Source organism: Neovison vison, chromosome 1 (genome assembly GCF_020171115.1).
Source record: "Neovison vison isolate M4711 chromosome 1, ASM_NN_V1, whole genome shotgun sequence".
NCBI classification, from domain to species: Eukaryota; Metazoa; Chordata; class Mammalia; order Carnivora; family Mustelidae; genus Neogale; species Neogale vison.
In genome coordinates, this window is record NC_058091.1 from 100,127,079 (window position 1) to 100,146,362 (window position 19,284).

Consider the following 19,284-nt stretch of genomic DNA (forward strand, 5'->3'; position numbering starts at 1 on the left):
CAAATGAAAAGGCAAAGATCAATCTAATTCATTAGCAGTGGCCAAAAATGATGGTTACTGCTAATGGGGGAATACTGGATCTTGAAATGTTTGGAAGTCGCCATTGTTCCTGTTTGCATTTCCCTTAACAATCCTTTTGAGTAATGAATAATAGGCTATCATCAAATAAAAATAAGAGTAAATAAGAATAAGGCAATTGTTAACCACAAATGTCAACCCCAGAATAATGACCGGAGAACCAAAGAAGGTACTCTGAGAATTTTAATGTAGTGAGTAATAGAAACAACAAGTCTAAAGAATATCCATGATTGGATTACTTGATGCCAACAACATCTACTTTTCTTTCAGAAATATGGTCATTAGGTGAATTTCTGGTCTGCCTGGTAAAAATAAATCCATGTACAGAACTGTCCATAAATTAACACTATTAGTCAGCAATAATTTATTAAGCTATTCTAAAAGATGCCTTCAGTTCCTGCTCTGGCTTTTAACTTTTCCATAAACTAGCCTAGATGTCATTTTCTATCCACATCTTCTACCTCTCTTCTTCAGTTCTTCTCAACTACAACAAAGGTGAATACTTTATACTTTTCCATCCCTGAGCCTTTGATTCCTCTGTGTATAAAGCTCCTTCCCCAGACTCATCTCCATAGGCTGCTCAATACTCTAAACCCAGTGCCTCTTTCAGAGACATTCCCTTTGAAGAGGAGTTAGGTCTTCTCCATCTGTACCATTTTCCACATCGTTTTTTAGCTTTTTTAGAAAATTTCCATAACTCCTTTTCACCCTGTTGTAATAATGGATTGCCTTTTTCCCTCACTAGGGAGCAATTTAAGTCAAGATGTGTCCCATTTATTTCTGTGTCTCCAGCACTTAGTAGAGTGTCTTGCATATAGGTGAGGTTCAATAAGGTGTAGAAAAGGAATAAATATTTAAGAGTTCACATCTTTGAAGTCTTTGCACCGACACTGACTCCTTTATGAAGTCAGGTTTTGTTCTCTGAGTCAAAATAAACTATTTCTCAATGTGCTTCTGATAACTTTTTTTCTGTCCATCTTTTATAACAATTCTCCTATTTCAGCATGTAGTATAACTATTTACGTACATGCCTTATCTCCCCTAGCAGATTGTAAAGTCTTTAGAGATGAAGTCTATGGTAAATCCATTTCTATTAAACATTTTGTTCTCTGTAGTAGTTACTATATTATTGTGAGTGTAGTCAATATAAATATTGGGTTGAATATGGTTATGCTCCAAATACTTTCATTGAAGTAGCATGTTTAAATAAAAGTACATTATGTTAAACAAACCACTAAACAATTAAAAAATTTGAAGTGTAGGTTAAAAGTTAAAATGCTATATATAAAATAAGCAGTTGAGTCAAAATCCTCTCAATAAAAATTCAGAAAGAAAGAGTAATGTTTTTGAGTATAGGCATCTTGAATGTTGATGTAAAGGTCTAATACTGTCTTACTTAGGGATAACATTAGAGTTAAAATTTTGAGAGGTGAATATACACATATGAACACAGAGTGATTTGGCTGGAAGACCTATGGTAAAGCCTGTAGCTCAGGCAATGAGAGTGGGGATAAAAAGAAGAACTTACAAGGTAGATTTAGCTGGATTTATTCATTGACATATATGGGAAAAGTCAAGGATGGATGAAATTTCTCACTAGGGAAATTGGAAGAATGTTGATATCATTAATTGAGGGAAAAATAATAGGTTTCAGGTATTGGTAGGAAGAGAGAAGGCATCTGATCTAAAGTTTGAGATGCCTTGATGACCCAGCATGATGTTCTCTTGGAAGGAGCTGGAAATATGAGTCTAGAACACAGGGTAGGGCTGGGATACTGGAAATATTTCTACATAAGCTGATGAGAGTAGAGATATTTATTCATGGAAAGAATGTAGAACAAGAAGATGGGAGGTACAGGCCAGGAAATAACAAAATATAAAGGGCCTGTGAAAGAATAGAACCCACGACAGAGACTGAGAGGGGTCCAAGGAAGTTGGAGGGAGGGGTTTCATGCAATGAAAGCTGGAGGGGCATTCAACAAAAAGAATAGTCTACAAACAAGGTCAAGTAAATAAAAATACTATAAAATCTTATAAATATAAGGAAAAATAAAACATAAAACAAGATCAAATAAAGTAGGACCTTCAGAGTCCATTAAATTTCAGAAGTAGAAGGTCATTTGATGACCTGAAGGGAAACAGTGTGAGTGCAGTGATAGGGACAAAAATGAGGTTGAGAAGTGGATGGGTGGTAAGGAAGGGAGCCCATGCACCAGAGAAATGCTTTGGGAAAGCAGGAATGACACAGGTAACATACTGGCCATGCTCCTCTGGGTAGTTACTTGAAATTATAAACCTTAGTTTCCTCATTTGTAAAATGGGGTAATGATATCAACCTTCTTTGTGAAGATTAAATGAGATAGTAATATATGAAATGTGCCTAGAAGACTGCCTGGATCTTGGTAGGTTCTCAACAGATGATTTACTGTATTTAAGAAGTTTGAGATGATAGCATGTTTTGGGGTACAAGGGGAAGGAACTTGTGACAAGGGAGAGGTTTTATATAAAACAATTTTTTAAAAGATTTTATTTATCTCAGAGAGAGAGAGATAAATAAGCAGGGGTTGGGGCAGACGGACCAGCAGATTCCTCACTGAGTGGGGAGCCCAACATTGGGCTCAATCCCAGGACCCTGAGATCATGACCCAAGCCAAAGGCGGAGGCTTAGCCAACTAAGCCACCCAGTGAAATGTAGCTTAGGTGTAAGAACAGAGAAGACATGGAAAATGAGGTCAGAAAAACTGGCTTGAGTTAAATAAAGGATGTTCTTACATGAAAGTCTGGGAAATTAGGACACTGGCATGCATATTTATTAAGTACCTAGATTTTATGGATCCATGGAAAATAAATTACAACAAATTATTTGGATAGAATGTTAGATGTAGAAACCTTCCTTATACCTCCAGCCTTCAATCTTCTCTGACGCTGGCAGTATCCCTGAGATCCCTCAGTGGTGGCATATTGTTTCCTCTGGGTGAGGAATCAATTTTGCCATTAGCCCATGGGGCAGAGGAAGTACATTTGTGGAAAATCCAGCTGCTTTGACAATTCCCGCAGAATGCTGATGGAACCTTTTAACAGGAGGGTCTCCTGATTTGTTGATGTCAGAACTCAATTTTGTTGTTGGTGGTGAGGTAAAGACTCAATGGATATCAGTGTCACTGTCCCCTTCCCCTGCTTATCTTCACTATCCAGAGTCTAGAGCAGAACAAGAAGGCACAGTCACTGAGGAAGATGATGACGCTGGCTTTAAGGAGACACTATGTCCCTGAACTCTGTCCTATTGCCCCTATATCCACTAGACACCGTTTCTTCATTCTTGCATGGCAGTAATATTACTCTCCGTACTGGAAAGTAAGGGGATTAACTATAAAAAACCTTCTACCTGCCTTTAAGGAACTTGGAAAAGATGCACCTGAAAACATTGACCATGAAAGGGAACATGTTCTAAGAACAAGGGGAAGTTCAGGGGGAGGATGCCTGGATCAGCCCAGACCATCAGGAAGGGTCACACTGTAATTAGCTGAACTGTGAGCAATGAGTACAAGTTTTCTTGATGGGTAACTAGGGCCTGGGGATTTCAGACAGTGTGAATGGCCAGGGAAGTACCAACATGTAAGAGGAGGGTGGAAAAGACAAGGAATGTGAAAAGGACTCGTCAGAAGATAGGAAATAAAGTAGGAGATAGTGATAAATCAGAACCCACAGATAAAACCGTTTTAAATGGAGGGAGAGATTGGAAGTCGGATTCTATGGAGAAATCAGAAAAGATAAAGCATTCAAGTGCCCGTTGGGCTTAGGAAAATATAAATCACTGTAGACATTGGTGATAACAGTTACTGTGGAGGACTAAGTAGGGTGTAAGACCTGTTAAGAGGTCAGTAGGAAGTGTATTAGTTTTCTATTGCTGCACAACATATGATCATAAATTCAGTGGCTTTAAATGCCTATTTATTTTCTCTAGGTTTCTGTAGATCAGAGGTCTATGCCCACCTAAACTGGTGCTTCACTCAGAACCTCCTGAGTTTGAAGTTAAGGTGTCACGTTGCACCCTCATCTAGAGGTCCTACACCAGAAAGGATCTGCTCCTAAGCTCCCTCCTATTACTGACAGAATTCACTTCCTCTCCTTGAGGCTATAGAATTCATGGCAGCTTCTTTCTTTTTTTTTTTTTTTTTTAAAGATTTTATTTATTTATTTAAGAGAGAGACAATGAGAGAGAACATGAGTGAGGAGAAAGTCAGAGGGAGAAGCAGACTCCTCATGGAGCTGGGAGCCTGATATGGGACTCGATCCTAGGACTCCAGGATCATGACCTGAGCTGAAGGCAGTCGTCATGGCAGCTTATTTCTTAAAGTTGGCAGCAGAGAAAGAAAATCTCTCCTACTGAAACCTCTAACCTTTTGACCCTCTTTTAAAGAGCTCACTTAATTAGGTCATGCCTACACAGGATGATCTGTTGATTAACTTAAAGTCATCTGACCAAGGACTTAAATTACATCTGCAAAATGCCTTCAGCTTTGCCAGGTTCTGTTAGAAGCAAGTTGGGAATTCCACCCATACTTGAGAGGAGGGGATCATGAAAGGGTGGGATTTTGGGGGCAGTCTCTTTAAGTTTCTTGGCTATCAGAAGTAAGGAGATCAATACCGTGATTGTATGGTACAGATGTCATTAAGACGACGATGACATGGGTCAGAAGTTAAGGAACACAGAGGATCCACAAAAATCTTGGTGCACGTGTGTGTGTGTGTTTATCAGTCAGCTTTTGCTGCATAACAAGCCATACCAAAGTGCAGTGCTTTCAAACAGCGAGCATTTATTTAGCTTAAGTATCTGCAGATCGGCAATTTGGCTCTGTTCAAGTGGGTGGTTCTGCTTATTTGGGGCAGGGTCAGCTAATCTTTGCTGTGATTCACCTATTTGTCTGTCATTGGTTGCTGGGCCAGCTGGTAGCTTGTTAGCTGAGATGTGGTCTTGTAACCTCCAGTGGACCAGCCTGGGCTCTTTCACATTTTGGTGCTTTTATGTGCTGCGCAAGCTGGTAAGTTCCAACGCACTTGGGCCTTTCAAGCCACTGCGTCTTGGATCATATTTGCTAGTGTCCTCCTAATCCAACCAAGTCAGAAGGCCAGTTGAGAAGGAGTGGTGAGGAAAAGGACTTTTTTTTTGTGAAAAGAGAATTTGAGGCATTTTTATAACCTACTACATGACGTTTATTACTATGTTTTTAAAGATTGGAAGGATTTTGTTTTATATTTATGAGACAAATGAGACAGCTAATAAAAAGGAAAAAGGATGGATACATAGCCCATGGGGGATAACTGATGAAATAAGATTTCCTAAGAAGACAAGAGCTGCTGTGATTCAGAGTATATAGGGAAAATTTACCTTTTCAAAAACGAAAAGTCATCATTTTTTCTTAGAAGAGAGGAAAAGGAATAAGAGTAGATCTAGAAAATAATAGGTTTTCCTGGTAATCACCATTTTTCCTTGGAGAAAGCGAAACTAGGTCGTCTGTTGAGTACAATGGAGGAAGTGGTAAGAGCAGGGTTTGTGGAGAGTGTTAACTTTTTAGAAGAGCTATTGTTCAGAGCAGGATGGGAAACTGATTTCAAAACCAAAGTGGGGAAAAAGAACAACTAACAACCAGCTAACAGAAAAATGAGAGGTACAGGATCCAGCTGAGACTATGACATTAATTTCATGATGACATTAATCTATGGTACCTTCCCAGCCCAGCCCATATGTGAGTTAGAGAAAGATGGCTGCTCTGCACAGGTGCAGGAAGTTCAGCTCCACTCTCAGCTGGTGCCCATATACAGGACAAGTTCGTGGGTCAAGTGCAGTGGTCCTTCCAACCAAAAGGGCTGTATTATTTTGTATTTACTTTTCTCTTCATTCTTTTTTTTTTTAAATCCAGTACAGTTAATATGCAGTGTTGTATTAGTTTTGGGTGAGCAATATAGTGATTTTATAATTCTATGCATTACTCAGAGGTCATATGACAAGTGTACTCTTAATCCCCATCACCTATTTCCCTCCACTCAACTCTCCTCTGGCAGCCAGCAGTTTGTTCACTATATTTAAGTCTGTTTTTTGGATTGTCTTTTTTTTATTCTTTGTTTTGTTTCTTAAATTTCATGTGAGTGAAATCATGTGGTGTTTTGTTTTTCCCTGACTGACTTATTTCACTTACCATTATACCCTCTAGATCCATCCATGCTGTTGAAAATGGCAAGATTTCATTCTTTTTTATGGCTGAGTACTATTTTGGGGGGGGTGTGTGAGAGAGAGAGTGAGAGAGAGAGAGAATCACCCCTTTTTTTTTAAGATTTTATTTATTTGGCAGAGATCACAAGTAGGCAGAGAGGCAGGCAGAGAGAGGCAGGGGGAAGCAGACCCCCTGCTGAGCAGAGAGCCCAATGAGGGGCTCAATCCCAGGACCCTGAGATATGACCAGAGCCGAAGGCAGAGCCTTTACCCACTGAGCCACCCAGGTGTCCCGTATCACCTCTTCTTTATCGTCTATCAGTGGACTTTGGGGTTGCTTCCATAATTCGGCTATTGTAAATAATGCTGCAATGCAAACATAGGGGTACATTTATCTTTTTCACTGAGTGTTTTCATTTTCTCCAGGTAAACACCCAGTAGTGAAATTACTGGATCATATGGTAATTTTATTTTTAATTTTTTGAGAAACCTCCACACTCTTTTCCACAGTGGTTGTACCACTTTGTCATCCCCCTGACAGTGCATGAAGGTTCCTTTTTCTTCACGTCCTGGCCAATGCTTGTTTCTTGTGGTCTTGATTGTAGTCATTCTGACAGGTGTGAGGTAGTACCTCATTATGGTTTTGATTTGCACTTACCTGATGATGAGTGATGTTGAGCATCTTTTCTTATGGATGTTGGCCAACTGGATGTCTTCTTCAGAGAAATGTCTGTGTATGTCTTCTGCCAATTTTTAATTGGATTTTTTTTGATGGTGGTGTTGAGTTGTATAAGTTCGTAATGTATTTTGGATCCTAAAGCCTATCAGATATATAATTTTCAAATATCTTCTCCTATTCCATAGGTTGTCTTTCAGTTTTATTGATTGTTTCTTTTGCTGTGCAGAAGCTTTTTTTTGCTGTAGTCCCAATAGTTCATTTTTGCTTTTATTTCCCTTGTCTTAGGAAACATTTCTAGAAAAACGTTGCTGTGGTTGATGTCAGAGAAATGACTGCCTGTGCTCTCACCTAGAATTTTTAATGGCTTCAGGTCTCCTACTTCAGTCACTAATACATTTTGAGTTAATTTTTTTTAAAAGATTTTATTAATTTATTTGACAGAGATCACAAGTAGGCAGAGAGGCAGGCAGAGAGAGAGAGAGGAGGAAGCAGGCTCCCTGCTGAGCAGAGAGCCTGATGCGGGACTCGATCCCAGGACACGAGATCATGACCTGAGCTGAAGGCAGCGGCTTAACCCACTGAGCCACCCAGGTGCCCCTTGAGTTAATTTTTTGTTGGTATGAAAAAGTGTCCAGTTTCATTCTTTTGCATGTAGCTGTCCTGTTTTACAAACCCAATTTGTTGAAAAGACTGTCTTTTTTTCCATTGCATATTCTTGCCTCCTTTGTTGAAGATTGATATATAATTGTGGGTTTATTTCTGGGCTCTTCATCTTGTTCTGTTGATCTATGTGTCTATTTTTGCATCAGTGCCACACTATTTTTGATTACTACAGCTTTGTATTGTATCTTGATATCTGAGATTGTGATATTTCCAGTTTTATTTTCTTTTTCAATATTGCTTTGGCAGTTCAGTATCTTTTGTGGTTCCACAAAATTTTAAGATTCTTTGTTCTAATTCTGTGAAAAATGCTCTTGATATTTCAATAGGGATAGCATTAAATCTGTAGATTGCTTGGGGTAGTGTGAACATTTTAACAATATTTGTTCTTCCAACACGAGCGTGGAGTATGTTTCCATTTCTTTGGTTTGTCTCAATTTCTTAAATCAGTGTTTTATAGTTTTCAGAGTATAGGATTTTCACCTCCTTGGTTAAGTTTATTCCTTGGTATTTTATTATTTTTGTTATAATTGTAAATGAAACTTTTTTCTTTTTCTGCTACTTCATTATTAGTGTATAGAAATGGAACTTATGGAGGTAACTGTGTGGCTTAGTGGGTTAAGCCTCTGCCTTCAGCTTTGGTCATGATCTTAGGGTCCTGGGATCGAGTCCCAGAGCCCTGCATCAGGCTGTCTGTTCAGCAGGGAGACTCCTCCCTCCCCCACCCCAGCCTGCCTACTTGTGATCTCTCTCTCTGTCTTTCAAATAAATAAATAAAATTTAAAAAAAAAAGAAAGAAATGCAACTTATTTCTGATTATCAATTTTGTAACTTGCAATTTTCCTGAATTCATTTATGCGTTTTAGTAGTTTTTTTGCTGGAGTCTTTAGGGTTTTTTACATAGAGTATCATGTGATCTGCAAATAGTGAAAGTTTTTACTTCTTCCTTACCAGTTTGGATGTTTTTTTTTGTTGTTGTCTGATTGCTAAGACTTCCAGTACTATGTTGAATAAAAAGTGCTATGGGTGGACATCCTTGCCTTGTACCTGACATTAGGGGAAAAGCTCTCAAGTTTTCACCATCAAGTATGATGTTGGCTGTGGGTTTTTCATATAAGGCCTTTAGTATGTGGAGGTATGTTGCCTCTAAACCTACTTTGTTGAGGATTTTTGTCATGAATGGATGATACAGTATGGCAAATGCCTTTTTTTCCATCTATTAAAATGATCATATGGTTTTTATCCTTTTCTTATTGATGTGATATACTATGTTGATCAATTTGTGAATATTGAACCACTCTTGCATCCCAGGAATATATTCCATTTGATTATAGTGAATGATTTTTAACGTATTGTTGAATTTGGTTTGCTAATATTTTTTTGAAGATTTTTGCATCCATGTTCATCAGAGATATTGACCAATGGTTCCCTTTTCTTGTAGTGTCTTTGAGTTTGGTATCAGGGTAGTGATGGTCTCATAGAATGAATTTGGAAGCTTTCCTTCCTCTTATATATATATATTTTTTTTACTAGTTTGAGAAAAAGTTTTTTTTTGTTGTTGTTGTTGTTGTTTTGTTTTGTTTTTTAAGTAGGCTCCACATCCAACATGGAGCTTGAACTGACAGCCTAAGATCAAGAGTTGCACGCTCAATGGATTGAGCCAGCCAGGTGCCCTGAGAAGAATAGGTGTTAACTCTATTTTGAAAGTTTGGTAAAATTCACCTGTGAAGCCATCTGATCCTGGACTTTTGGTTGTGGGCGTTTTTAAGTTATTGATTCAATTTCATTGCCGGCGATCAGTCAGTTCAAATTTTCTATTTCTTCCTGATTTAGTTATGGAATTTTATCCATTTCTAGGAGTTTTATCCATTGCTTATAAATTGTCCAATTTGTTGGCAAACAATTTCTCATAATATTCTCTTAAAATTGTTTGTATTTCCTGTCGTGTTTCTTATTTGTTCTCTTTGTGATTTTGTTTGTGTTCTCATTCACTTTTTTAAAATTTTATTTTTTTTCAGTGCTCCAAGAGTCATTGTTTATGTACCACACCCAGTGCTCCATGTAATACTCACTTTTTTATGAATGTGTCCCCCTAAAAGTTTGTCAATTTTGTTGATCCTTTAAAAGAACTCCTAATCTCATTCTATTTCATTTATTAGTTTCTCTTTCATTTATTTCTGTTCTAATCTTTATTATCTCCTTTATTATCTCTCTATTATCTCCTTTATTATCTCCTACTTCTTCCTTACCAGTTTGGATGTCTTTCTTTTTGTTGTCTGATTGCTAAGACTTCCAGTACTTATGTTGAATAAAAGTGCTATGGGTGGCCATCCTATGAAGGACATCCTTCAACTATTTGGGAGTTTTTGCTCTTATTTTTCTAGTTCTTATGTGTAAGGTTAGGTTTTTTGAGATTTTTCTTGCTTCTTGAGGTCAGCTTGTATTGCTATAAAGTTCCCTCTTAGAATAGCTTTTGCTGCAGCTCAGATTTTGAACCATCGTTTTTTAAATTTTCATTTGTTTCCACATATTTTTTAATTTTCTCCTTAATTTCTTGGTTGACTCATTCATTGTTTAATAACATGTTATTTAACCTTTATGTATTTGTTGTTTTTCCAGACTTTTTCTTATGGTTGATTTCTCATTTCATAGTGTTGTGGTCAGAAAAGATGCATGGTATGACTTATATGTTTTTGAATTTGTGGAGACTGGTTTTGTGGCCTATTAGTGGTTTATTCTGGAGCATGTTCCATGTGCACTTGAAAAGAATGCATATTCTGCTGTTCTAGGATGGAGTGTTCTGAATTTATCTGTTAAATACATCTAGTTCAATGTATCATTTGAAGCCACTATTTCTTTGTTGTTTTTCTGTTTGGATGATCCATCCATTGATGTAAGTGGATGTAAAAGTCTGCTAGTATTATTGTATTGCTATTGTTTACTTCCTTTACATTTGCTATTAGCCGCTTTATGTATTTGGGTGCTCCTAGGTTGAGTGTATAAATATTTACAATTGTTATATCTTCTTGTTTATTCCTTTTATAACTCTAGAGTGTCTTCTATAAATGTCTACTTTGTCTGATATAAGTATTGCTACTCCAGCATTCTTCACTTTCATTTGCATGATATATGTTTTTCCATCCCTTCACTTTCAGTCCCCATATATCTTTAGGTATAAAATGAGTATCTTGCAGGAAGCATACTGATGGATCTTACTTTTTTATCCATTCCATCATCCTGTGTCTTTTGATTAGAGTGTTTAGCACATTTACATTCAAAATGATTATTGATAGGTATGTACTCATTGTCATTTGTTAACTGTTTTATGGTTGTTTTTATAGTTCTTCTCTGTTCCTTTCTTCCCTTGTTCTCTTCTGTCATAGTTTGCTGGTTTTCTTTAGTGATATACTTGGATTCCTTTCTCTTTATTTTTTGCATCTCTATTACCTGTTTTTGATTTGTGGTTACCATTAGGTTCTATATAACATCTTGTTTATATAGCAGTCTATATTAATTTAACCATGGCTTAAGCTTGCACCCATTCTAAAAGCACTAAATTTCTATTCCTCTCCTCCCCAAGACATCCATTTTAGGTATATGGCATCACACTTTATATCCTTTTATTCTGTGACTCCTTGACTGGTTTTCATAAATATACTTCATTTTACTGATTTTGCACTTCCAAGTTTTCTTACTCCTGCTGATGATCTTTCCTTTCCACTCAGATTCCCCTTGGTCATTTCTTCTAAGTCTGGTTTAGTCGTGATAAATTCCTTTAACTTTTGTATGTCTGGGAAACTCTATCTCTGTCTATTCTGAATGATAGCTTTGCTGAATAGACAATTATTGGTGGTAGGTTTGTTTATTTGTTTGTTTGTTTGTTTTTCCCCTTTCAGCACTTGGAATATATCATGCCACTCTCTTTTGGCCTACTGAGTTTCTGCTGAAAAATCAATTGATAGCCCCATAGGGTTTCCTTCATATGTAACAGTTTTCTTTCCTCTTGCTAATTTTTAAATGTTTTGTCTTTTTTTAAAAATATTTTATTTATTCATTTGACAGAGAGAGAGAGAGATCACAAGTAGGCAGAGAGGCAGGCGGGGGGGGGGAGCAGGCTCCCTGCTGAGCAGAGAGCCCCATATGGGGCTCAATCCCAGGACCCTGAGATCATGACCTGAGCCGAAGGCAGAGGCTTAACCTACTGAGCCACCCAGGCGCCCCAATTTTCTGTCTTTATCACTACTTTTCTTTCCATTTTAATTACTATGTATCTTGGTGTAGATTTCCTTGGGTTGATTTTTTAGGGGGCTCTCTGTGTCTCCTGGATCTGGACTTTTGTTCTTCCCCAGAATCAGGAAGTCTTCAGCTATTATTTCTTCAAATTAATTTTCTTTCCCCCTTTCCTTCTCTTCTTTTTGGATCCGTATAATGTGAATGCCATTATGCTTGATGGTATTGCTGAGTTCCCTTAATCTATTTTCATTTATTATTATTATTTTTTCTCTCTCATGACCATCTTGATTGCTTTCCATTACTCTCTCCTCCAGGTTGCTGATATGTTTTTCTGCTTCTTCCTACCTGCACTTATTCCCTCTAGAGTATTTTCAATCACAGTTATTGAGTTCTTTATCTCTGATTATTGTTAATATTTTCTGTCTCTTTGTTGAGGATCTCACTGAGATATTCCATTCTTTTCCCAAGCCTGGTGAATATTTTTAAAACCATTATTTTAATTTCTCAATTGGGTAAGTTTCTTATCTGTTTTTTTTAGCTCTCTTGCTGTGATTTTGTCCTGTTCTTTCATTTGGAACATATTCCTCTGTTTCCTCATTTTATCCAACTTTCTGTGTCTGTTTCTATATGTTAGGAAAGTCAGCTATTTCTCCTGCTCTTAAAAGTTGTAGCCTTAAGAAAAGGAGGTCCTATAATGCTCTATAGTGCAATGTTCCCTGTTCACCAGAAACTGGCTCTTTAGGGGCATCTCTTATATTTGTTGCATATGCTATATTTTTGTGGTTGAGTCGGGTCATCTGCAATGTCTCTCTTTGCCTGTTGTGGGCAGCATTTGGTCCCTGTGTTGTTAGTAGGTCAATCTGGGGCTGCCTTGGATTGCAGTTGAGTCAGTCTCACATTTGTGAGAGCTGTGGTGACACAGAACTGCAGCATGCTATTCCTCTGTTGTCCCCTGTGAAACTTTTGTTGGTGGGTGGGGCCTGAACTCAAAGAAGTTATCTGCACCCAGCCCACAGCTATAGCCATAGTTGAACTGGTGAGTGTGATTTTCTTCCCCTGTCCCTTGGGCAGGAGACATTTTGAGGTGGCACTGGACCCTTAAAAGGCTGCTTGGGCACTGGAACACTTGTGGCATGACTTTGGGTGAACTCCTGACAAGGGAATATTGGATGGGGTGAGTCTACAGAAGCGCTTGTGGGTGCGGTATAATGTTAGTGAGCTAGATGGATAGTGTTGATGTTATGTTTATTCCCACAGATGTTCATGTACATAGACTGGGGGAGGGGGAATGGTACCCACTAACTCTTTTGTTCTTGGAGACTTCACATAAAGATCCCTGCCCCTCTAGAAAACCCTCTGAAATTAGTAATCAGATCTCTCTCCTGTATTCCCCAGGCATTTTTCAAACTGCTGGTTCTCTGCTGTATCTCAGTAGGGCTATTTATTGTGCTCCCTCTTTAAGGGTAGGAACTCAGTTTCCTATTGCTCTCCAGCTCTCCCAGAGCTGAGCCTGCTTATTTTTAAAGTTCCAGATGTCAAGCTGTCCTAATTGTAAGAACTCCCAAAGTTAGATTCCTCTTGTTTTCAAAGCAAGATGTAATGGGGATTTGCCTTCCCAGGGCAAATGCCCTATGCCTGGAGCGCCTGATATGGGGTCTTCTACTCTTCCCTCTCAGCACTTGGGATGTCCTTCCCTCCTAAGAAGAGTCCCCTGGGTCAGTTTGGCTCCTGACTGTGTCTCCACCCTTCCTACTCTCTTTGTTGTGGCATCTTCTCTATATTTAGCTGTGAAGAGTTTGTTTTGCTTGTCTTTGGGTCTTTTTCTGGGTTACTTACACTAGTGTGAGTGTTATCTAGATGTATCCATGGGATGAGGTGGGCCTAGGATTCTCTTACTCTACCACCTTCCCAGGAAGTCCTCTGTCATTAATTTTTTTTTTTTAATAGCAGCTTGAAGTAGACTGGGTTTCAGAGCAAAATGACAGTTAGTGAGATTGATTTAAAGAATGAAGATTTGGCAAGTAGATTGGAAAAAGAATAACATAGGTAGAATGTTGATAATCGCTGGCAAAAAGGCTGAGATTGAACAAAGTACTTCTAAAATCTAAAGTGCAAAATAGCACGAGATGTGGGAGTTGTGACAGGACAGCAAGAGACGGGATCTGTCATGAAGGAAAGATCTTTAGTTCACATTATATGGAAAAAGGATTGATGATAATCTTACGCATGGGTATACTTTGATTAGATTTTAAAAAGTTACTCCAATAATAGGTTAAAGGGGGTGCTAGAGGCAGGAATACCAGAAATATTATTTATATTGTTCTTCTTTGAAAGGCTGAGAATATATCTGTCCAGTGACATTACAAGGGTTCTTCAGTGAGAAAACCCATGAATAGGTAAGTTTAGGAGGCCAAGCTGTTGTGTTGTAATGATTGCATATGAGGACAAAAAAGAATCTAGAGTTTCTGCCTCGCATGGCTTTACAGATTCAGGAGGAAGAGTTCAACTATATGAATCAATATCTTGTGCCATCCATATCTTGGGAACTATTCAGAGATCAGATCAATCACTTTGGTTTTTATTCAGATGCTTTGGAATCTGATACTAATTAGGAAAAACTGGGTATGTATAGGAAGTGTTCATTTTAGGTTGATTAAAACTACAAGGAAGTTCCACAACAGATATTGGTTGTTAGAATAATTGATGGTCTCTATTATATAGGATCCAAGAGTGGATTTAGGGTCAAGATTGTCCACTTGATGACAGCAGAACACTGCAAGCATCCTCTCTTACTGATATTACTGTGAATGTATTCCAGAGCTTAGGGTAGTTTTTCTGGGAGAAGAGAGTTTTGAAAATAACTTTGGAGGAGGTATATAGTAAGGGGACTCAAGAATCAGAAGAAGGCTCGTGATTGGAGAGCATAAGCAGGGGTAGCTCTAGAGAAGTGTTTAAAGCAAAGGAATCAACAAAGATCATGCTAGAAATAAATAATGGAAAAAGCAGAGAACGGCTTTGAGGAGAAGGAATAAAAGTATCATTGACAAACATAGAGAACAGAACAAGAGGTTATTAATGGGAGAGGCTGAAGGGGTGGAAATATGTAGATGTCAATAGAGAAGTTCATTATCACTGGTAAGGGATTTATAGTGTAGAAGTGAAAGAAGGCACTCTTCTGAGATAACTGAGCATTTGACAGGTATCCATTTTTTCTTTCTGCACAAAGTCATTCATGTCTGTACCTCCTCTCTGCTACTTTTTTAAAACCTATTGAGAGGAATTTAGGAAAATGAATCTTTTTCATTAAAAAGAAATTCTTCATATCTGGGAATTTTATAAAAGTGTAGTACCACATTTTTTATTAGAATAAATCAGGATAATATCCAGCTGTATTTGCAAATTAGAAACAAATAAATTGCAAATACTTGTTAATATACTGAATTGGAAAAGATAATAAATATATGTAGGCTACAAACATAATAAACATACAAACATACAAACATAATAAACAATCTTAGACTTTTCAGAGTTTTTCTCTTGAAGTTCTTTAATAGTCAACTACTCAAAAGCACAATAAATTGAATTACTTAAATTAGGTAAAATATGACTCAGTGTAGTAGAATTATAGCCCTATGATTTCAACATGATAATTTCATGGATAATCTGAATGAATCAACAAATTTATTGTATAAATGAAGTTATCTATAAATATGACTTAAAAGGTGATGGATTTTTGTGGCCATTATCATTAGTTTACAAAATTCTTTATCAAAAGCTATGACATAATATGCAAAGACACTCTACACAGCCTTGAAATTGCTTCATTCTTTTTGCGAGAAGAGACCAGTCATTGGAAACAATCAGAGAAGACTTTTCATTTATGTCTAATCACATGAATCAATTATATGAGCACTGGCTAAGCAGAATTGTTTCTAAGTAAAGCTTCTGTAAGGGAGTTGTTAAGCATTCTTTCTCAATTTGATTGAATTCTGCTTGATTTTCAATTACCCCTGATATTTTGATATTCTGGGTAATGCCATGTATTCAAATATTAATTGTGTAGGAAGAATTCTGTGTTGCGAGTACACATATGAATTTATACATAAAAAGAAAGGGCTATTTTGGATATATTTACTTGAAACTTAAAAGTTTAGGATGAGTTGTTTGCATTTATCAGTTTTAAATTTTTCAGAACTCAAAATTATATGATATGAAAATCTTTGCAATAGATCTGATGGATACCTTGTTAACATGTTACAAAGCAAAATCAAGTAATATCATTTACTGAATTTGTAAACCAAGCTTTTGTCAAGTTTAATACTTATGGTCATACATTTTCCTGCTATGAAAGGCCATAAATAAAATAAATAAATAAATAAACAAACACATACACATATATATGTATAATAGGTAATATAATATCACCTAATAAATATTAACATTTTGATTAACTGATATTCCCTAAATTCTCTTACGAGTTGATAGAATCAAATCAATAATTTTGCAGGAGGCCTGTGTTTAAAGATCTGGCTTTGAATCATTTATAATTTTAGCATTTGTCTTAAAGTACTGGATGATTTTTAAAATAGCACAAAATACACATCCCAGACATTTTTTTCTTTCTTTCTTTCTTTCTTTTTTTTTGTTTAAATTTGTTGAGGGGTTTGTGGGTTGCATTGTTTCAGGCAGGCGACATTTGTAAAGTATTCTTTTCTTTTGATTTGAAAGCATATCTACCCTTCCCAACATAATCCAAATCATTTATTAAATGTTCATTCTGGCAAATAGTTAGTGACATGTTTTTCATAAGTTAAAACTTGATCTGTATTTCAAACTTTGCTTTCACTTTCTTAATTTATCATTGTGTGATATCAATCATGTTGATGGGTGCTGCGTCTTTTGAATTCTGGTCATTTTTTGCAGTTGCATAATATGTAGGAGTACTTTAAGTTTTTAGAATTTTGAACACTCTAAGTGTGTTAGATTTTTTAAGGATTATAGTAATTACATTGTAATCATTATATTGTTGTAGTCATTATATTATTATGTTAGTTATACTGTTATATTTTTACAATGGAAGAAAATCTATCTTGTTTTCCAATGTGAACTTTGAAACCTATTGGTGGTGATTTAAATCTTTTCAAGTCACACAACTCCAAATTAAGATAACTGTTTAAGATTTTGTCTGTGAATTCTTTTCCAAATGGAAACATGTGTATATAATTCTATATCGATGTTCTTCCAGGGAATAAATGAGGCATAATATATAATTTTTCACTGTTTGTTTATATTTTATTTCAAATTTAAAGCAATGCCTCATTAGCACAACAGAACTCCTAAAATTTTTATGGAGGTTTAAGGTGCCTGTTTTGTGTAAACTAATAGACTGTTTGCAGAAACACACACAAATAATGAGAATATTGTGATCATTTCACAAATAATGTCCTATTACAATCTGTCTATTTCTCTTTCCTCTAGTTAACTTCTTCTCCCACTACCTCTGAGCAGCTTGCCTGTAAACCACCTGCTTTCTCCTTTGTTTCTCCAACTAATCAGAAAACGCCACCTGACCCAGTTAACCTCGACGGAGCCTCTGTGCTAGAGGAGTTCCACACTAGGAGGCTGGATGTCAGTGGGGCCTTGGTGGAAGAAACAACTACGTATTTTCAAACTTCTGCTCACTCTTCACCCTTTTTTGCACGGAAGGGCACCTCCTCGACGTCACAGTTTCCCCATTTCACTCAGTTATCAGGTTCTAATTTATCCAGTCCGAGACCTGCAGATAAGAAACCTGGACTGGCATCTGAAGTTCCGAAGAAAACAGCTTTCACCTCACATGTCCTTAGCCCCAGAGAAAGCCCGAGAACCACTTCTCCTTCACCATCCTCCAGTGCTTCTCTGAAGTCAAATTCGGGCTCATATATACCAGTCCGTATTGTCACACATTCGCTCTCTCCAAGTCCCAAACAGTTTACCTCCTCGTTCCATGGCTCTTCTTCCACTATCTGTAGCCAAGTGTCATCTAGTGGAAATCTCTCAAAGTCAGGGGTGAAATCTCCAGTGCCTTCCCGGCTTTCCCTGCTCACTGCCATGCTCAAGTCAAACCCTTCTCACCAAAGACCCTTTTCCCCTGCATCCTGTCCCACTTTCTCTCTCAACTCCTTGGCTTCTTCCACACTCACACTCGATCAAAAAGCAAAAGAAACCCCGTCCACACCTAAGAAATCTTTCTCTAGTTGCTCCCTGAGAACGGGGTCTCCAGAACAAAGGGAACACCAAGTTTCCGAACTCAGCCAGCAATCCTTTCACATACCTTTTTTTGCCAAATCTGCTCCCCTTTCTCAGGCAGGCTCCCTCTCTCCCACAACACATGTTGATAGTAGCCTTGTTTCTTTGAATGTAGAGAAAACATCACCCACTTCTTTGAAGGGGAACCCAACATTCTCACTGCTACAGACTAATACATTGAGTTCTGTGGGTCTTCCTCCCGTTCCACCAAGTGTTCCTTCTCTTTCTTTGAAGGGCAAACAGGATGTTGACCTCAGGGGTCCAGAAAAGCCCAGGAATATTCACATACATCCTACATCAGCCTCATCTGCATTATCTACTCTATCTCCTCCTGATAACCAAAGGGCCACACTCTCCTTTCCAGAGAAATGTTTCCATCCTTCCCCAGCTCTTTCAGACCTGATAAACAGATCTAAGAGAACAGCCCCGCAGCTAGCTGACCAGGGACAGAATCCTTCAATTTCTCCTTCACCCCCTGTCTCCAGTGCTAGCTCTGCTTCACTTTCCACACTGGGGTCCTTCCCACTCCCTCGTGCTACTCTGTCCACCCAGACACTCCAGCTCCATCCCTCAACACTGGATCCAAAATTTGGCAGTGGTACCTTGCCTTCAAGACTTGGGAAATCTGAAAGCTCGATATCCAACCACAGGTCATCTGTTTCAACCCCATCACCTCCCATTTCTCTAACAAGAACCAAGGAGCTGATTTCACCTTGTGCATTGTCCATGCCAACAGGCCTTGAAAATAAGAAACCCAAGGTATTTTTTTTTTTTTGCACGTTGCATGGTGCATGATAATTTTAAAATATGGGAGAATCTTTTTCTCAGGGGAAAAATAATTATGATCTTCATTCTGCTCCTACATGGAGTTGTAGAAAATATAAGCGGGGTAAGGATTTGGTATATTTGAATGTGGAAATGAATTATAATCTATCTAAAAATGTGCATGTTTTGGTAAAACTCTGATTTTGCAAATCCTCTTGTTATGTCAACTTCTTATATCTATGAGTCCAAGGGCATTTTTTTTCAGGCATAATATGAGTTATATCATTGATCACAAAGATGGGATTTAAAGCAGATAGCTCAGGTTTGAGAATATGATACACTTCTGATTATTTAATTGCATGGACCCTAT

The 19,284-nt window shown here is 37.6% G+C and overlaps 1 protein-coding gene across 1 annotated transcript in view; it reads left to right on the forward strand.

The window, feature by feature from the left end:
• Positions 1–19,284, forward strand: part of LOC122909213 (muscular LMNA interacting protein) — a 149,430-nt gene that overhangs the window by 12,383 nt on the left and 117,763 nt on the right. The window contains exon 4 of the mRNA XM_044253020.1: positions 17,340–18,908. Within this exon, the coding sequence (XP_044108955.1) occupies positions 17,340–18,908 (1,569 nt within the window). The remainder of the gene's footprint in view (positions 1–17,339; positions 18,909–19,284) is intronic.